The 15,432-nt window shown below is 54.0% G+C and overlaps 9 protein-coding genes across 9 annotated transcripts; 5 read left to right on the top strand and 4 right to left on the bottom strand.

The window, feature by feature from the left end:
* Positions 1-27: 27 nt before the first annotated feature.
* Positions 28-660, bottom strand: INA22 (Ina22p; the record flags this gene model as incomplete). Its single annotated transcript, NM_208663.1, has 1 exon — positions 28-660. The coding sequence occupies one exon, from the start codon at positions 658-660 to the stop codon at positions 28-30; it is 633 nt and encodes a 210-aa protein (NP_983310.1).
* A 273-nt stretch (positions 661-933) lies between these two features.
* Positions 934-6,039, top strand: URB1 (Urb1p; the record flags this gene model as incomplete). The annotated part of the gene is made up of 1 exon (NM_208662.1): positions 934-6,039. One exon carries the CDS (start codon positions 934-936, stop codon positions 6,037-6,039), a length of 5,106 nt encoding a protein of 1,701 aa, NP_983309.1.
* Positions 6,040-6,156: 117 nt separating this feature from the next.
* On the bottom strand, positions 6,157-8,661 carry PUT3 (Put3p; the record flags this gene model as incomplete). Its single annotated transcript, NM_208661.2, has 1 exon — positions 6,157-8,661. One exon carries the CDS (start codon positions 8,659-8,661, stop codon positions 6,157-6,159), a length of 2,505 nt encoding a protein of 834 aa, NP_983308.2.
* A 435-nt stretch (positions 8,662-9,096) lies between these two features.
* ATP7 (F1F0 ATP synthase subunit d) lies at positions 9,097-9,621 on the top strand (the record flags this gene model as incomplete). Its single annotated transcript, NM_208660.1, has 1 exon — positions 9,097-9,621. One exon carries the CDS (start codon positions 9,097-9,099, stop codon positions 9,619-9,621), a length of 525 nt encoding a protein of 174 aa, NP_983307.1.
* A 152-nt stretch (positions 9,622-9,773) lies between these two features.
* On the top strand, positions 9,774-11,747 carry HCS1 (ATP-dependent 5'-3' DNA helicase HCS1; the record flags this gene model as incomplete). Its single annotated transcript, NM_208659.2, has 1 exon — positions 9,774-11,747. The coding sequence occupies one exon, from the start codon at positions 9,774-9,776 to the stop codon at positions 11,745-11,747; it is 1,974 nt and encodes a 657-aa protein (NP_983306.2).
* A 32-nt stretch (positions 11,748-11,779) lies between these two features.
* SWD2 (WD-repeat containing protein SWD2) lies at positions 11,780-12,763 on the bottom strand (the record flags this gene model as incomplete). The annotated part of the gene is made up of 1 exon (NM_208658.2): positions 11,780-12,763. One exon carries the CDS (start codon positions 12,761-12,763, stop codon positions 11,780-11,782), a length of 984 nt encoding a protein of 327 aa, NP_983305.2.
* A 139-nt stretch (positions 12,764-12,902) lies between these two features.
* On the top strand, positions 12,903-13,280 carry MCO12 (Mco12p; the record flags this gene model as incomplete). The annotated part of the gene is made up of 2 exons (NM_208657.2): positions 12,903-12,911; positions 12,960-13,280. The coding sequence occupies 2 exons, from the start codon at positions 12,903-12,905 to the stop codon at positions 13,278-13,280; spliced, it is 330 nt and encodes a 109-aa protein (NP_983304.2).
* Positions 13,281-13,396: 116 nt separating this feature from the next.
* Positions 13,397-14,185, top strand: AGOS_ACL101C (ACL101Cp; the record flags this gene model as incomplete). The annotated part of the gene is made up of 1 exon (NM_208656.2): positions 13,397-14,185. One exon carries the CDS (start codon positions 13,397-13,399, stop codon positions 14,183-14,185), a length of 789 nt encoding a protein of 262 aa, NP_983303.2.
* A 20-nt stretch (positions 14,186-14,205) lies between these two features.
* YVH1 (tyrosine protein phosphatase YVH1) lies at positions 14,206-15,276 on the bottom strand (the record flags this gene model as incomplete). Its single annotated transcript, NM_208655.2, has 1 exon — positions 14,206-15,276. One exon carries the CDS (start codon positions 15,274-15,276, stop codon positions 14,206-14,208), a length of 1,071 nt encoding a protein of 356 aa, NP_983302.2.
* Between the last annotated feature and the right edge of the window lie 156 nt (positions 15,277-15,432).

The raw sequence follows: 15,432 nt of genomic DNA, 5'->3' as shown, positions 1-15,432 counted from the left end.
TCCCGTCAATAGCGGTAAGGTTCCCTGTTACAGGAACCTGGGCACATCCGTGTCTTCAGCTGCCGCCACATACTCTCCCGGTGTCTGAACAATTACCCGTGGCCCGGAGTCGGCCCGGAAATCCGCACTCTCCTTTTCTCGCAATGCCTCACGAGCCAGGACTTCCCGATCTGTGACTATAGTTCCATCATATGCGGCTGGCTCAGAAGCTGCCGGCGCATCGGCCACAGGGCTGTCCAGATCGCGCATAATCGAGTTCAGCAAAACGTCCAAAGATTCCTCTTCTTGAACTACGGGCTTCTCATCGACAGCTCGTCTAGCGCATTTGTTTGACCGTCCACTCCTTTCCTTGTGGCGCTCCAGCACTCGATCCACTATTTCCAGTTCCGATGACATGTCGAAGGCAGTGTCGCCTGCCCTAGCCCTCGCCAGCAGTAGCTCCAAAATTCGAATCTTCGCATAATATGGCTGCTGCATGTCAGATATCCGTCTCTCGGTGTCCATTCGATTGGCTGCAATGGAGCCAACTAAAACCAATAGAACCATAGGCAGCACGTACCGACTATCGTACAGAGGCCGTTTAGAAGGTGCGGCGATGTTCCGCATGCCAGTGGAAGCCCATCTCAAGCCCAATTTCGGAATACAAACCCTTCGGTACATCACCTGTATGCAAAAACAACTGTTTCAGCACAGAAATGAATGTGAAGATGTGCGCGGAACCTCTCAAGGCCTTAGGAAAGTGCCAGTTCGTACAATGAACAGGTTAGTATTGGTATTTGAGGCGAAGGCCTTTTGTACGGACAGGTGAAAATTTGCTTCTTAATGCTCATCGCCTTATTCTTAGAAAGAGCTCATCGCATCTAACAGCTTCCCGAGACAGGGTGCTATCTAACAAACCTCTGCATCAATCAGTGAGCACATTCAATACTTAGGATGAGCGTATCTGATGCAGCACCTCCTAGGGAGGAAAAACGTCATTTTGCGCCGAAACAGAGTGGTAATCCGAACTTCGATACTGGTTTACTGCAGCAATTGCAACGCATCTTGTCTAGTATCGACCTCATCAACGAAGGCGTGGCCAATGATTACCAGCCACTGCTGCAATTTATTCAAAAGGGCTTTCTTTCCCAGATTGTTCAAGGCTGGTCGTACTTCGCACAAGTGAACAACCAAAATATGTTTGGAGACTGCACAGTGAAGCTTCTGAAGACGGTTACAGTACTGGCGTCTGACGTTTCTGTCCAAGAACAGGGCAGCGTGCTGATCCGGGACTTGCTGTCGGGCCACTGCAAGGTGCTATACCGCGGGCTGAGCTGCCAGAGATCCACGGTGACGAATCCAACACTGAAGCTGATGCGGCAGATGGTGGTCTATAATGAGGGAGAGCATGCGGAGCTCTTTCTGAACTACTTTGATTTGTCGGTCCCCTGCATACAGCGGATTCTCACGCCCAACAAGGTCGAGATGAAGGACCTTGTTGCGGCACGGAAGAGCGCGCACACAGCCATGCGCGCGAACTTTATCAAATTCTGGGTTGCATTGATTAAACATACCCCGCCTCTTTTGCGGGTGGATCTGCTCACCGATAACTATAAGACCATGAGTAACTGGGTAAAGTACATGTCGAAGTTGGACACATACGAGGTGTTGGAAATGACCGTCGAGTGTCTGAAAGAATATGTTCTCAAAGAAAAATCATTCAAGAAGGCTAGCAAATGCAAGATAATCAACGAGTCTGTGCTGAAAACCATGGTTGAGCTATACCGTTCGCCCCATAAGGCATTGGTACAGAGTGTAAATGAGCTGTTCCAGTTGTATGCAACGGATCCGCAATTTGGCGTGGTTTTCCACGATGATAAGCTATGGTTCGATGAGCCCGTATACCATGCGCATGGAAGTAGCGGTGCTGTCGTAACAGTCAACCAAAAGGAATTCAGACTATATAACAAGCTCGTTTACACGATGCTCACATTCTTTAAACCGTGGGAGGACGATTTGCAGTGCGGCACTGTTTTAAAAATATTAAGAAATCTTCCTGAGCTGGTTCCACCTTATTGCAACTACCTTGCACTTCAAGGGTATCATGAGCCGAAAATGACTTCCTACTGGGTGGGCTTGACCCTGCTGTTGGGTAGAATAATCAATCTTCCGATGCCAGCGATGCTCGACCATCTACACACCGACCGCCTGCCGAATACATCCATAGTGCTTGAGAACGTCATGCCAGCATCAATTTCTAAACTTTCGTTGACTAAATGCTTGCAGCATGATGTGATGCTCGTAAAGCACTTCGGTTGTCAACTACTAGTTTTCTCTCTCAAAAAATTTGAGAAGGTGCTTCAACTATACACTGAAAAGGGCTGGGAAACAGCTATAGCCATATTAGCCAACTCTTATTGGGCTATGCTCCCTGATATCTCGGTTATTGTCACAGCATTAAACGATGTCTACGCCAAGGACCGCGAAAACAAAATAGTTCCATTATCCTTAACGATGGCTCTGCGGTACTATAGTTCACTATTCCCTAATTATTTCAACGTCAGCCTACCGGGTCAAAATATCTATGAAGATATAATGATGCAGGAATCATTTAAGGGTGTGGACCTTGTTATTCTAGACAATTTTATGCGGTACCAAGAATTGAATAGTTCCCAGATAAAGTGGTGGCACTCTGACGGCCGCAAGCATTCTTTATTCAGCTCTCTAATTCGTGTCGCGTCCTCTAAGAATTCGACTAATGTCATTACTGTCAAAGTTATAAGGTTGCTGGATAGACTTTTGCAGTTCACTATCTTTATTAACATGGACAAGCTTCTTGGCTCGTCTATACTTGCATTGGTTAACAGCTTATCCATTATTTCGAAGATTGAAGGTGTGGATGACGAACTAGAGAAAATTTGGAAATTACTGGATGAGACCGTCACTAGATGTGTTAAATTTCCTTACAAATATGTGGATATGTCAAGCAACTACGGTCATGTTTCGCCATTTGTTGTTGTTATTTCCGAACAGTGGAAGTATGTTGACAAGAAAACCCCTTATGATGCTATTGCCAAGTGGATGATGCTTTTCTTTAGAAATATGATCATTCTTGGAGAACCACAACAGGGAATTTTGGATCTTGCCATGAAGCTCGATGGAATAGAGCAGTCCTTGATCAAGCGGTATCTAGCTACTGACAGGTATGAGGAGAGCGTTTCTAATTTATCTGCAGCCGAATATCTCTTGAGTTCAAACACTGACTTTTCGTTTGCTGACTATATCTCAACCCTGCCTGTAACTGCCATTGTCACAACAACAAGGTACCCGGTTAATGATCTAGATGCCGCATCGCTATTGTTTAGGGCCGGGACCATTTTACGCGCAGATTCTCTACCACTAGGGAAATATAACACAGCAGGTGTTTTCGATAAACTTCTTTCCTTGGTTGGGAATTATGCCCTGTCCAACAAATCCTTTTTGGATAAGTTTAAACGCCAGCGGGTCTTCAAAGATTTAGTTGTTCCTAAACATTTTATTGAGAATACCGTTGCATTTGAAAAATACCTATATTTGACATCTCGCTTGGCCCAGATTTATGAACAGTTAGAAACAGATATTAGCGAGTTCCAAGAGTACGCATATGACCTAATCGCCAATAAGCACCATGAATACACTAAGCTACAGTCAGGGGACTTAATACTATCCCTATGCGGCGTCTTATCCGTCGTGCAACTGAAGGAGTTATTAGATACTGAGACAGTCACGGATACTGCTACTTTGGCATTTATCATTTCGAAATTATTTGAATCGCGCCAGGCGATTTCCGGCCAACAGTTATTAATGCTCTTAAAATTGAAGGATAATAAAATAACGAATCTACTCGAACACTTTATATCATCAAAGTTAATTGATGATATAGATGTGGAGGCGACGCTTTCCGAAACTGTGCATGAGCCTGCAAGTGTTTCTCTCGTCCAGAAAGTTCTTTTATATCCGAATGCCGTTAATATATTAGTGAAACATCTTCCAGGGGTACAGGAGCGGCAAAACATTATTGGGCTTGCAAGTGTAATAACTGACTTCGATAATGAGCTAATTTTGAAATTTCTTTCAGTTGCTTTAACTCTTGCATTCGAAAACTTGAACGTGCTAGCTGGTGATGAATTGGCGAATGCTATGAGATTATTTTGCAACAACCACCATCTCCTTTCCTCCTCCGATAGGAACTCCATCTTAACATTCGGCATTTCTAAAGCAGAACTGAAGTATACCGCTGAAATATGTCGCTTTGTTCGTATGTGCCTACCCGTCGATAATGCGTTGGTTAAAGAGTGGCTTGCAAAGAGTGTGCTTTTCATTACTAAGAACTTTGCTGAACGCGAGCACCTATCGGAGCACTTTGTTGAGTTTCTGCTTCAATTCAAGGAAATACTGCTTATTAGCGATATTTGGAACATTGTTAATAAAGCTTCATTGAACTCTCAGTTGGAGGTGATTCTAAACAAAAAATGGGTGACTGACACACGGGTGCTTGAATATGCCAATTTATTGCTACTTGGAGGCAGTAAGCATACCGTGGAAAGTACGAGATTACTGCAGATATTTATTAACAATGAGGGCCAAGCCCTGAATGGTGCTGACTTTGACTGTTATAGAAAGTATCTTTCCGCCATGATCATCTACAACTTGTTCAACAAAGATATTTCTAAAAATTCAACTGCTGCGATTGAACTCCAAATTATCAATTTCTATAGTGGCATGGCGACCCCACAAGATCGGATATTGTTACACATATTGGAGGTAATTGAATCGAAACTATGTCTTTCTTGGGTTCGCAATGTCTGCTCCTGGGACTTCGTTGAGTCCACCTCTTATGAGACTGATCTAGGCGGTCCTGTAAAGCTATTGCAGAAGGAGAAGGAAGGGTATGTTATTACCTTGAGCAAACAGATGATAGAGGCCACTCTCAAGCATTACCCAAGGCTAGATTATATGATTCCAGAGTTCAATGGCAAGTCCACAGGTACTGCTTGGCAATTGTTGCAAAATTTCTACGATAGCTACAAGCTATCTTCCCCCAACCCTGAGGTGTCGGTTTATGATCCGTTTTTCATTTTACTCCTGATCACTAATAATGATGAACTGCTTAGGGAACAGGTTTTAGATGACAGTGCCTCTAATTATACACTAGATGTCAAGAAACTTTTAGATTGCAAACTCCTCCAGCTTGCGGTCATGTCGCTTTCTGACTGTAGAGAGGTTGTATTCAATATTGCGACTGTCATGTTAAATCAGATGCTACTGACTCTAGAGAACAAACCTACCTTTAAGGAATCCAACATCTTCAAGATTTTACTAACAAAAATTCTTTACTTATTTGTGAAAGAAACCAATGGAAGGAAATTGAGCAGAAGTGATGTACCTCCGGTGGTCTATTATGCGTTGGCCAGGATCGCCGATCTGTTAATGCAACCCAAAGCGCCTCTTTACGAGAAGGCGTACAGATGGGTACTGTCTTCACCATTTATTCGTACGAGGGAGATACCGTTTTTACATGAAATAATCCCAAACAACTCAACATCTCCCAATGATGGGTACTACACCTGTTTGCAGTGGATTTTGGAGACCCTTCAGCATGGCATTAACAGTGAAAGGGACGTCTGGCTATTAAAAACCACCAACCTTATCGAGTACATATTCAATCTGCAAAACTCGCCGTATTTGAATCCAAAACTGCAGATGTTGTTGAGTGGTTTCGTCTTTAAACTCCAGAGAGTTGAGTCAGGTGGGTCTACTCTTATTTCTAGATTTGGTGGTATATCTCAGTTAGAGGTCAGAAGCTCTGATATTCATCATAGGACTCTCGAGTTAGAGGGTAGTCTATCAGTCAATGCCAAAAACAAAAAACATCTAAAAGAGCACATGTATCTGCGGCAACAGAACCTGAACTGCCAGGAATTAGGCTTTGGATACTCAGTGATTGTGAACGCACAAAAGAGGCTCTTAGAGTGGACAGAGCATGATCATCATAACATTCAGAAAAGATTGCGCAAGTGAAGAGAGTTGTGATGATTCCCAGCCGGGGTTGCTGCTCGTGAGTACTTACTCTAGTTATTTATGTAAATAGAACAAGATAACAAAGCATCAGACGTAGTAGATGACCAGTCACATATATCACTTGAATTGGGTAGAGTTGGACCTATAGAAGTCCGCTTCATTGCCTAATGCAGAAGTGGGGTCCATAGAGCTGCCTAGCCACATCGCCTGATCCGTCACTTCCTTCCACAGCTGATCATCTGATTTGCCTACTTCGTCTAAGTTATCCAAAAGCTCTTGCAAATCTTCATGCATATCTAGGGTTTGCAAATCTAATCTACTGACATTTTTCTCTATGGTCAGCGTTTCATGCTTTGACAATTCAGTCATATCAGGCGCAACGGAATCCGTTGATAATGCGGAGCTGCTTGTTGTACTCGCTGTTGGTGACTGTGGTCTTGGCTGCATAAGCGTGTCTATTTCAGCCTGTGGCTGGTCAAAAGAGCTCGAGGCACAGCGGGAGCTGTCAGAATGCTTGGCGATCAAATCCTTCATAACATCGTGAAAATCTAAATCGATCATTAGGCGTAGTAACTGTGCCATTCTAAGGCCTGCAGGATGGTTACCTAGGTCCCTCATCTTGGTAAATATCCTCAGAGCATGGTCTAGATGGTGATATGTCTGTTCGTGGATACCAAAGGCAGCATTAAAAAATATCAAAGTGCATGCTGATGTAAATAAATACTCCCTGTCCATGTATCCAAACAGGGCAACCATATTTTCCCCCATAAGAACCCATAAAGAGCGAATTGAGTTGATGGAGGCCTGCAACGAGCAATTTAATAAGGAGGAGATAGTTTTTGAATACTTCGATAGGTTAATGTACGTATTTGTTTCCTGAAAACTGGCCAGTTGCTTTGAAACAAAATGGAATAGCAACGGTCTGATAGCGAGGTTCAACCCTTGGAAGTATTCTGTGAACATATTCGTGCAGAGTCTCGAAATCTTGAGTTCCTTCTGTGTGAAGTCAACCTGGAGGAATGCCGACATATTTGCCCGCCATTCCAAGAGCTGCATGACGATATCCTTAATGATAGGAAGAATATTCGAATCCGGCTGTTTCTGATAAAGCTTGATCAAGATCTGCGCATTCACCTGAGTGATTCGCACACAATGGGTAATGTACTCGGCTTCCGCAAATATGTAGTGCTCGCAGCCTGGCGGAGGGTTTGACATGTCAAAGTCATCCGGGAGTTCAGTCGCTATGGTGTTATCTGACAAACTGAGGGGAAGACCCGCTTTGCTGCTCAGCATGCGCTCAAACATGTACACAGTCCACCACAGCCTTCGATGGTGCTCCAGCTCGAAACGAGTCAGCACATCACGTTGTGCATCCACATGCCACCCCAGAATTAGGCAGGCACGCAGCGCCTCGCCGAAATAAAAGTAAGAAGGTACAGTGCGATCCGCTACCTGCAGGTAAAAGGCATAGAGTAGCATGATCTCGATGCCGCCCTCGGCAGTGGCGTTCTCAATGCCTTCGCTTGAGAAGAGAATGCTAAAGAGCTGCGCGGCATGCGCAAAGAAGCCGGACCCCGGGAGCGTTGACCTTCGCCGCGACGACGGATGTTCATTTAGATCGCAGTTCGCGGTCCCCAGATACATCTCGCCTATTGCAAAGATAAGAAAGACTTTACATAGCCACATTGCCTGTAGCGTGTAGTCCTGGTAAGCCACGTGGCCAGCGTAGCTGCGCCGCAGGCTGTGCTTCACGATGCCCTCGTTGAAGAAGTAGAAGCAGCCATCATTGTAGGTCACGAAGGTATCGACAAGAAGCATCGCGTAGGCAAAGGGCGGCAGACGCAGGTGCAGTTCGAGCTCCTCTGTGCCACCATAGCTACCGTTCAGCACCAGCTTGTAGGTGGAGTTGTCATCCTGATGGACGAGCGTGACCCGCTCCGCCTGCTGATCCACCGCAGACGGCGCGGCCAGCCTCGCGGCGCCTAGAATAGGGCTCTCCAACTCGCCCCGGTCGCGCTGCAGCGCCTCCGGCACCAGCGACTGCACCTCCATTCCGAAGAGCGTCATCGACGACGAGCCCACGAAGTACCGCTGCCCCTTCCGCGACTCCACCAGCCGCCCCCGCCGCTCAGCAAAGTCCGGCACCACCTCGTCCTCCTCGTCCACCGTGTTGCGGTGGAACTGGATCCCCTCCTCCGCCTCAGCCGCCAGCGTCCGTGCCTGCATCTCCACCTCGCCCCGCTCCTCGCGCAGTGCTGCGTTCAGCGCCGCGTTTTCCTTCCGGGCCCGCGCCAAGTCCTCCTGTAGCCGCTGCAGGTATTTCATCGACACTATCAGCTTCTTGCTGGGCTCCAGGTACTCGCAAGCGATATTCGCCACCGCGCACTTCGCGCACGGCGTCCCCCCGGGGCACCGCACGTGCCGCCGCCGGCAGCGCAAGCACGCCAGCGGTGCCCGCTTTGCCGGCCGTTTGTTGCGCTCCTCGCGCCCCGCGAGTGTCCCGCAAACCTCCATCACCTCCGGGTACCCAGCCGCTTGCCCGTACTCGAGCTCCTGTACCTCGCCAGACTGGACCACCGCCTGATAACTTTCCATTGGTCCCGTCTGCCCGTCCGCTGCCATCCGCGTGAGTATCCCCGCCTCTTATAATCCGTCATCTGGTCAATACTCATGCCCTCAAGTACAGCTTGGGAGGGGTACCTTTTTTTCCTCGAGCGCTATTCCATTGTTTCCTCGAGGCCGCAAACCTTGCCTACCCCGAGTAGGGCGCGAACGCTGCAGACGGGCCCCGATGCACACCCGCTCGGCCCGCCACAGATCACCCGGGTATATCTTCGTATCGTACGGTCGGAAAGGCGTGCCGGCGATGTACCAACGGATCCCCAATTAAATCACGTGTGTCCGCCCACACACCGCGCCGGGCGATTTCCGGAACGCTGATTGGTCTGTTGCCACGGATCGCCATTGAAAATATTTCAGTGGCACCAATAGCAGTGAGTACTCACGGCCAGCAGTCCCTTCGAAAGGCAGAGGTACCGAGTCGCTGTAGATACCGCAATGTCGCTAGCCAGATCCGCAGCCAACAAGCTAGACTGGGCCAAGGTGATTGCGTCGCTCAAGCTGACGGGCAAGACCGCGGCGCAGCTGACGCAGTTCAAGAAGCGCAACGACGAGGCGCGCAGACGGCTCTTCGAGCTGGAGTCGCAGCCGGCGGAGGTAGACTTCGCGCACTACCGCGCGGTACTCAAGAACACCGCGGTGGTGGACCAGATCGAGGCGTCGTGCCGCGCATACCGCCCCGTTACGGTGGACGTGTCGAAGCAGATTTCCAGCCTCGAGGCGTTTGAGGCGCAGGCCGTGCGGGACGCGCAGGAGACCGAGGCGGTGGTGGGCCGCGAGCTGAAGGCATTGAAGGAGACGCTAGCCAACATCGAGGCCGCGCGTCCGTTCGACGAGCTGACCGTGGACGAGCTTGCTGCCGCGCGCCCCGAGATCGACACCAAGGTCGCGGAGATGGTCAAGCGCGGGAAGTGGGAGGTGCCGGGCTACAAGGAGAAGTTCGGCGACCTCACAGTCATGTAAGGCGCGCGCGCCGAGAACAGATGGGCACTATATTCCTAATGACAGGGCACCGGCGCGGTGCACTAAGTACACCTATATAACGTTAAAAATGCAGAGGATGTCGGCATGGCGAAGAAGTCTGTCGCACGCCACTCGAGGAGGCGGGCAGAAGCATGAGCGTAGAGCTAGCCGAGAAGCTGCTGGCGTGTGTTGCGCACGAGCAGCAGCAGGATGTGGAAGTGACCGCGCGGCAGCTGCGCGAGCTGCCGCTGGCGCAGCTGGTGGCGGCCGGACTCGCGGTGAGCCGTCTGCAGCTGGAGAACGTGCGGACCGGGTACGGTGGCAAGGTGTACGCGGAGCTTGGTCCGGCAAGGGGGTTGGCGGACGAGCTGGTGCTGGGGAGCACGGGCGTGGGGGATATCGTGCGCGTTTTCGCTCCCAAGAGCAGAGATGAGGCGCTGGAGGGCGTGGTATTCCGATGCAGCGCGCAACAGGTGGTAGTGGCGCTGGACGAGGGGGGCGAGGCGGCTGCCCTGCAGCTGCAGTCGGCCAGTAGCGTGGTGATGGTGAAGACAGTCAACACAGTGACGTACAAGCGCATGGAATCGACGCTGCGCAAGTTGGCGGAGCACGGCGACGAGATCTCGAATCCAATTGCACAGTACCTGCTCTGCCAGCGGCCGTTCCACGCGCAGCCGCCCGAGCAGGGCGTGGAGTTCCACAACCCGGATCTCAATGCCTCTCAGCGGGACGCGGTAGCGTTTGCGCTGCGGAACGAGATCTCGATCATCCACGGGCCACCGGGCACCGGCAAGACGCACACGCTGGTGGAGCTGATCCGGCAGCTGTACGACAGGGGGCACCGCGTGCTCGTGTGTGGGCCGTCCAACATCGCAGTGGACACCGTGCTGGAGAGGCTGTCGCGTCCGATCCCGGGCGCGGAGCTGCTGCGTGTCGGGCACCCTGCGCGCCTGCTACCCGGCAACCTTGCCCATTCGCTGGATATTCTGGCCAAGGAGGGCGACGGGGGCAGCATTGTTCGGGATATAGGCAGGGAGATTAACCAGCGGATCGCAGACGTCAGGAAGATCAAGTCATCTCGCGACCGGAAGAAGGCATGGCAAGAGGTGCGCGACCTGCGCAAGGAGCTGAAGCAGCGGGAGCGCAACGTGGTGAGCGAACTGATCCTAGCTGCCCGGGTCGTGGTGTGCACATTGCACGGGTCCAGCGCCTACAGTCTCTGTCACATGTATGACAAGTGTGCGCGGCTTTTTGACACGGTCATCATCGATGAAGTCTCGCAGAGCCTGGAGCCCCAGTGCTGGATCCCGTTGATCTCGCACTACCAGTCTAATATTTCCAAGCTGGTCATTGCGGGCGACAACAAGCAGCTGCCGCCGACTGTCAAGACCGAGGACGACGCGCACGTCCGGCAGGTCCTGTCAACCACGATCTTCGACAAGCTCGAGCGCCACTACGGCGACCAGTTCAAGAAGCTGCTGGACGTGCAGTACCGCATGAACGAGCGCATCATGGCATTTGCATCCGAGAGCTTGTACGCGGGCAAGCTAAAGGCGTGGCAGGGCGTGGCGTCGCAGACGTTGGCAGATCTGCCGGGCGTCGACGAGTCCGACGATACCAGCGCCCCGCTGGTGTGGTACGACACCCAGGGCGATGACTTTCCCGAGGCGGAAGAGGCCGCGGGCGGGCCTGCCCTGATGGCGTCGAAGTTCAACGAAAACGAGGCCTACCTCGTGCTGCACCATATCTCGCAGCTCCGCGCGTGCAACGTTCCACAGGAAGCCATCGGCGTCATCTCGCCGTACAACGCGCAAGTGGCGCTGCTCAAGAAGATCATCCACGGGCAGCATCCGCTGGTCGAAATCTCGAGTGTGGACGGGTTCCAGGGCCGCGAGAAGGAGTGCATCGTGCTCTCCCTCGTGCGCAGCAACGACTCGTTCGACGTCGGCTTCCTGCGCGACGAGCGCCGTCTCAACGTCGCAATGACGCGCGCGCGGCGCCAGCTGTGTGTCATCGGCAACATGGAGACCCTCGAGCGCAGCCAGTCGCAGTTCCTACGTAGCTGGGTGCGGTGGTCAGAAGAGCACAGCGAGATACGGTACCCAGACCTAAGTGAAATTCTATAATATCAATACATACAATAAGGCCCCGGACGTGACTAGTGTTCATCATAAACATAAAACTCCACGCTCTCGTCGGCGGTAACGAACATGCTATATTTGGGGTTGAAGGCAATCGTGCGCGGACAGGTGCCCGGCGCCGCGGCAACAAAACCCTGCGGCTTCAGCGTCCGCTGGCTTACGGACTCCGAGTGGTTCCAGAAGGCAATGCGCCCGTCGTAGTCCGTCCCGAGCGTGTAGCGGCCATCCGGCGTGAAGCAGGCCGATCCAGCGTCCATGAACTCGCGCAGCGGGAACGGTTTCGTCCCCGTCAGCTCGAACAGCTGCGCGCCGTCGAACGCGTCCAGTATCAGCTGCCGTCCCGCCGACGAAGCCAGCAGCAGGTACCGCCCATCGTTCGAGAACTCCATCTTCGTCCACTGGCTGAACCGCGGGTCCACCTTCACCACCATGAACGGCCCCGCCTTCAGCTGCCGCACGTTGTACAGCCCGATCTCCTGGCTCTCCGGGTTCCCCAGTGCAAACACAAGCCCGCTGGGGTCGTACGCCACGCTGTTCGGCACCACGCTCGGCACGATCGCCTGCGCCTTCGACGTCCGCAGGTCCCACAGCCGCACAGACTCGTCGTACGACGCGCTGAGAAACGTGTCGTCCAGCGGCGACATCGCCAGGTCGCTCACCAGCGCCTCGTGGCCCTGGAAGTACCGCAGGTACTGGTTCGTCTCGAGGTTCAGGTGCCGGATGTCGAACGAGATCATCGTCGAGGAGTACACGCACTCGCTCTGCGCGTGCGTGAACTTCGCCGCGTGACACCCGTACTTCTTCGACGCCACCGTGTTCAGGAACCGGCACCCGGCCGCGTCGTACAGGTGCATGTTGTCGCACGCCGTTGCGCTCAGAAGGTACTGTCCATGGTCGTCGAACGACAGCGACGTGATCGGGCCCTGTTCCTTCTGCGCCACCTTGAAAGACTTGACCGCCCGGAACCCCGCCAATGTGTCTTTGTTGATCCCGATACTCATCCCGCTCGTCTTGCAGCTTCCGGTCCTTGGCCCTCTCGCCGCTGCTCTGCACTGCTGGCTAGCAGAGCTCACCAAAATTTTTATAGCCATGGCCAGGCCAAACTTCACTAACTGGGGAACCACACGACCACAGCAAGCAATGCCCTCAGTATGTCGGCCGGCCGCACCGCCCTGGGATCGCTACTAACCCGCACAGCTCAAGCAGATGGTGCACTTCAGCGCCGACCTCGCGCTGGTGGCGATGGTGCTGGCCGGGCTGCGGCGCAGCACGGGCTACGTGCTCGCGTACGAAGCCTCTGACCTGCGCAACTACATACGGCGGTACCTGGGGTGGGGCGAGTACCTGTTCGACCAGCTGGCCGCGCTAGCTGCGCGCAGCGCGTACTTCCGGCGCGAGACGGCGCTGGACGGGTTCCTGGGCGGGGCGTTCCGGCGGCTGGAGGAGGTTGCAGGCGCGGAGGGCGAGGGGCGCGCCCACGAGCGCGCGGCCGCGCCGCGGCCGGCGCATCTAGACTAGGCGCGCGCGCCAGTACGTAGCAGCAGTGTGTAGGAGCGCGTGGCAGCCGTCGGGCTGCCACGCGCTGCACAAAAGTGCGAAAACGCGTGCGACAACAGACTGCGCGAACCAGGGCGATGGCGATCGAGGCGCTGGGGATCTATCTTGGATGCGCGAGCGAGGAGCGGGAGCGCAGCGTAGCGGAGCTGCCGGTGCTCGGGGACCTCGAGCAGCAGGCGCCGGCGGAGCGGGGGTGGGAGGAGCGGCGCGGGGGGCGGGCAGGCGTGGCGAAGCTCAAGCGGCGGCGGCACGCGCCGCTGTCGGCGTACTCGACGTACTCGCAGCGGCCGCTGTCGACGAGCGCGCGGTTCAGCGAGTTTGACCTGGAGGAGCTAATTGCGCAGCGGACGCTGGCGTACATCCGCACGCTGGGGCACGGCAGCATCCGGCCGATTGGGATCGGCAAGACGGTGCGCGAGCTAGAGCGGGAGAAGCAGGGGCGGCAGGAGAACCAACCCGCGGCGGCGGGGCCCGAGGACTGCCAGCCGCGGCCGGTGGAGAACCGGGACGAGCTGGCAGGGGCGCTGGAGCACATGGCGTTCGACTTGGACCGCGGCCTGCAGTCGGAACAGGAGGAGAGCTACAACTACGACGACGAGTTCGACCGGGTGGAGGAGGAGGCGACAGTGGAGCCGCGGCCGACGGAGCGCGTGCCGGCGGGCACGCGGCTGTACGGCGACTCGCAGCTGCCGGAGGCGGCGTACCTGGCGGCGTACGCGCACGAACTGGAGCCGCCGGAGGCGGCTGAGCTGACGTCGCTGAGCGTACCGGGCAGCGCGGGGCTGGGCGGGCCCGTGCAGGGCTCGCGCGTGTCCAGCCTGAACGCGGGGCGCGCGGAGGGCGCGCGCGAGCGGTATCTAGAGTAGCAGTCTAATAGTTATACAGATCATTGCTTAGTTTCGAAGTTGACGAGGTTCGGCAGCGCGAGGCGCGCGGCGTCGACCTGGTCGACCTTGGCGGCCTGCAGGTGGATGGCGGGGATCATCCACTTGCCGCAGCTGCAACGGGAGCCCTTCCAGTTGTAGCCGCCGACCTTCTGCGTGCAGTTAGGGCAGGAGAACTTTCCCTCCAGCTCCTGCTTGCCTTGCAGCTCAGCCTTCATCCAGTTCAGGGGCTCGACGAAGAAGTGCGAGCACTGGTCCTGCGACTGCTGGATGTCGATGATGCGCCTGCTGCCGGCGGCGCGCCGGATGAAGTGGCCCTCGCTGGACTCCGCGCTAGGCGGCTCGTGCTGGATGAATGCGGTCGAGAGCGCGAGCCGCTGGCGGCACTTCTTGCAACGCAGCATTGTGAGCTTGTGGCGGTCCTCGGTCGAAAGCGACTGTAGGTCCTCCTCGCCGTCGCCGCGGTAGGTCTCCTCCCTCGCCAGGATGCCGCTGCCGGTCGGGTCTGCCTGCAGCGAGGCCTGCAGCACCCAATGGCGGTAGCGCGGCAGCGCTGTGTCGACGTACTGGCCGCCCATCTCCTCGAAGATGCGCAGCTGCTCCATGAAGCCGTCGTTCGGCTGCGCCTCTGGGCGCCTGCGCTTCACCGCGTGGAGCGCGGACTTGAGGTCGAGCCCGTAGCGATACATCAGGTACGCAATAGTAAAGGAGACCGACCGCGAAACCCCGGCCTGGCAGTGGATGTATACGCTTCCATGCTGCTTCTTCTTGCGGAAGTCGACCTTGCGAGGGTCGTATTCTTCCTCGTGCGGGAACAAACACTGGTCAATGAACCGGTTGGACTCGTTGATGTACTGCAGTATGTCGGTGCTCTCGTCGTCGTCGATGGCTATGTTCTTGAGCGTGTAGCCCTTTCTGACCAAGTACTCTGGGATCACGGTGAACTTCAGCACCGAGAGTATATGCGTGATGTTGAACATGCCCTTTAGAGGCGTGTGGTTCACGATAGGCTTCACACTGCCCACATATATACCGCCTAGGATTCTGGTGACATCTGGGACCTCTTCTACCATCTCGCCGCTTCTTGCTGAGGGCTCGAGGCGATGAGATGAGCGCTATGGCCGCTGAAATTTTTCAGCTGGCACTGGCGGGAAGAGTAAATGCTGCAGATGGAGCTATGGACATAATACAGAGTTACCGGAGTATCTCATAAAGATGCAATATTTACA

This window comes from Eremothecium gossypii, chromosome III (assembly GCF_000091025.4).
Source record: "Eremothecium gossypii ATCC 10895 chromosome III, complete sequence".
In the NCBI taxonomy this organism is placed as follows: domain Eukaryota; kingdom Fungi; phylum Ascomycota; class Saccharomycetes; order Saccharomycetales; family Saccharomycetaceae; genus Eremothecium; species Eremothecium gossypii.
The sequence above is the reverse complement of the archived record's forward strand: the minus strand, read 5'-3'. Positions and strand labels throughout refer to the sequence as shown.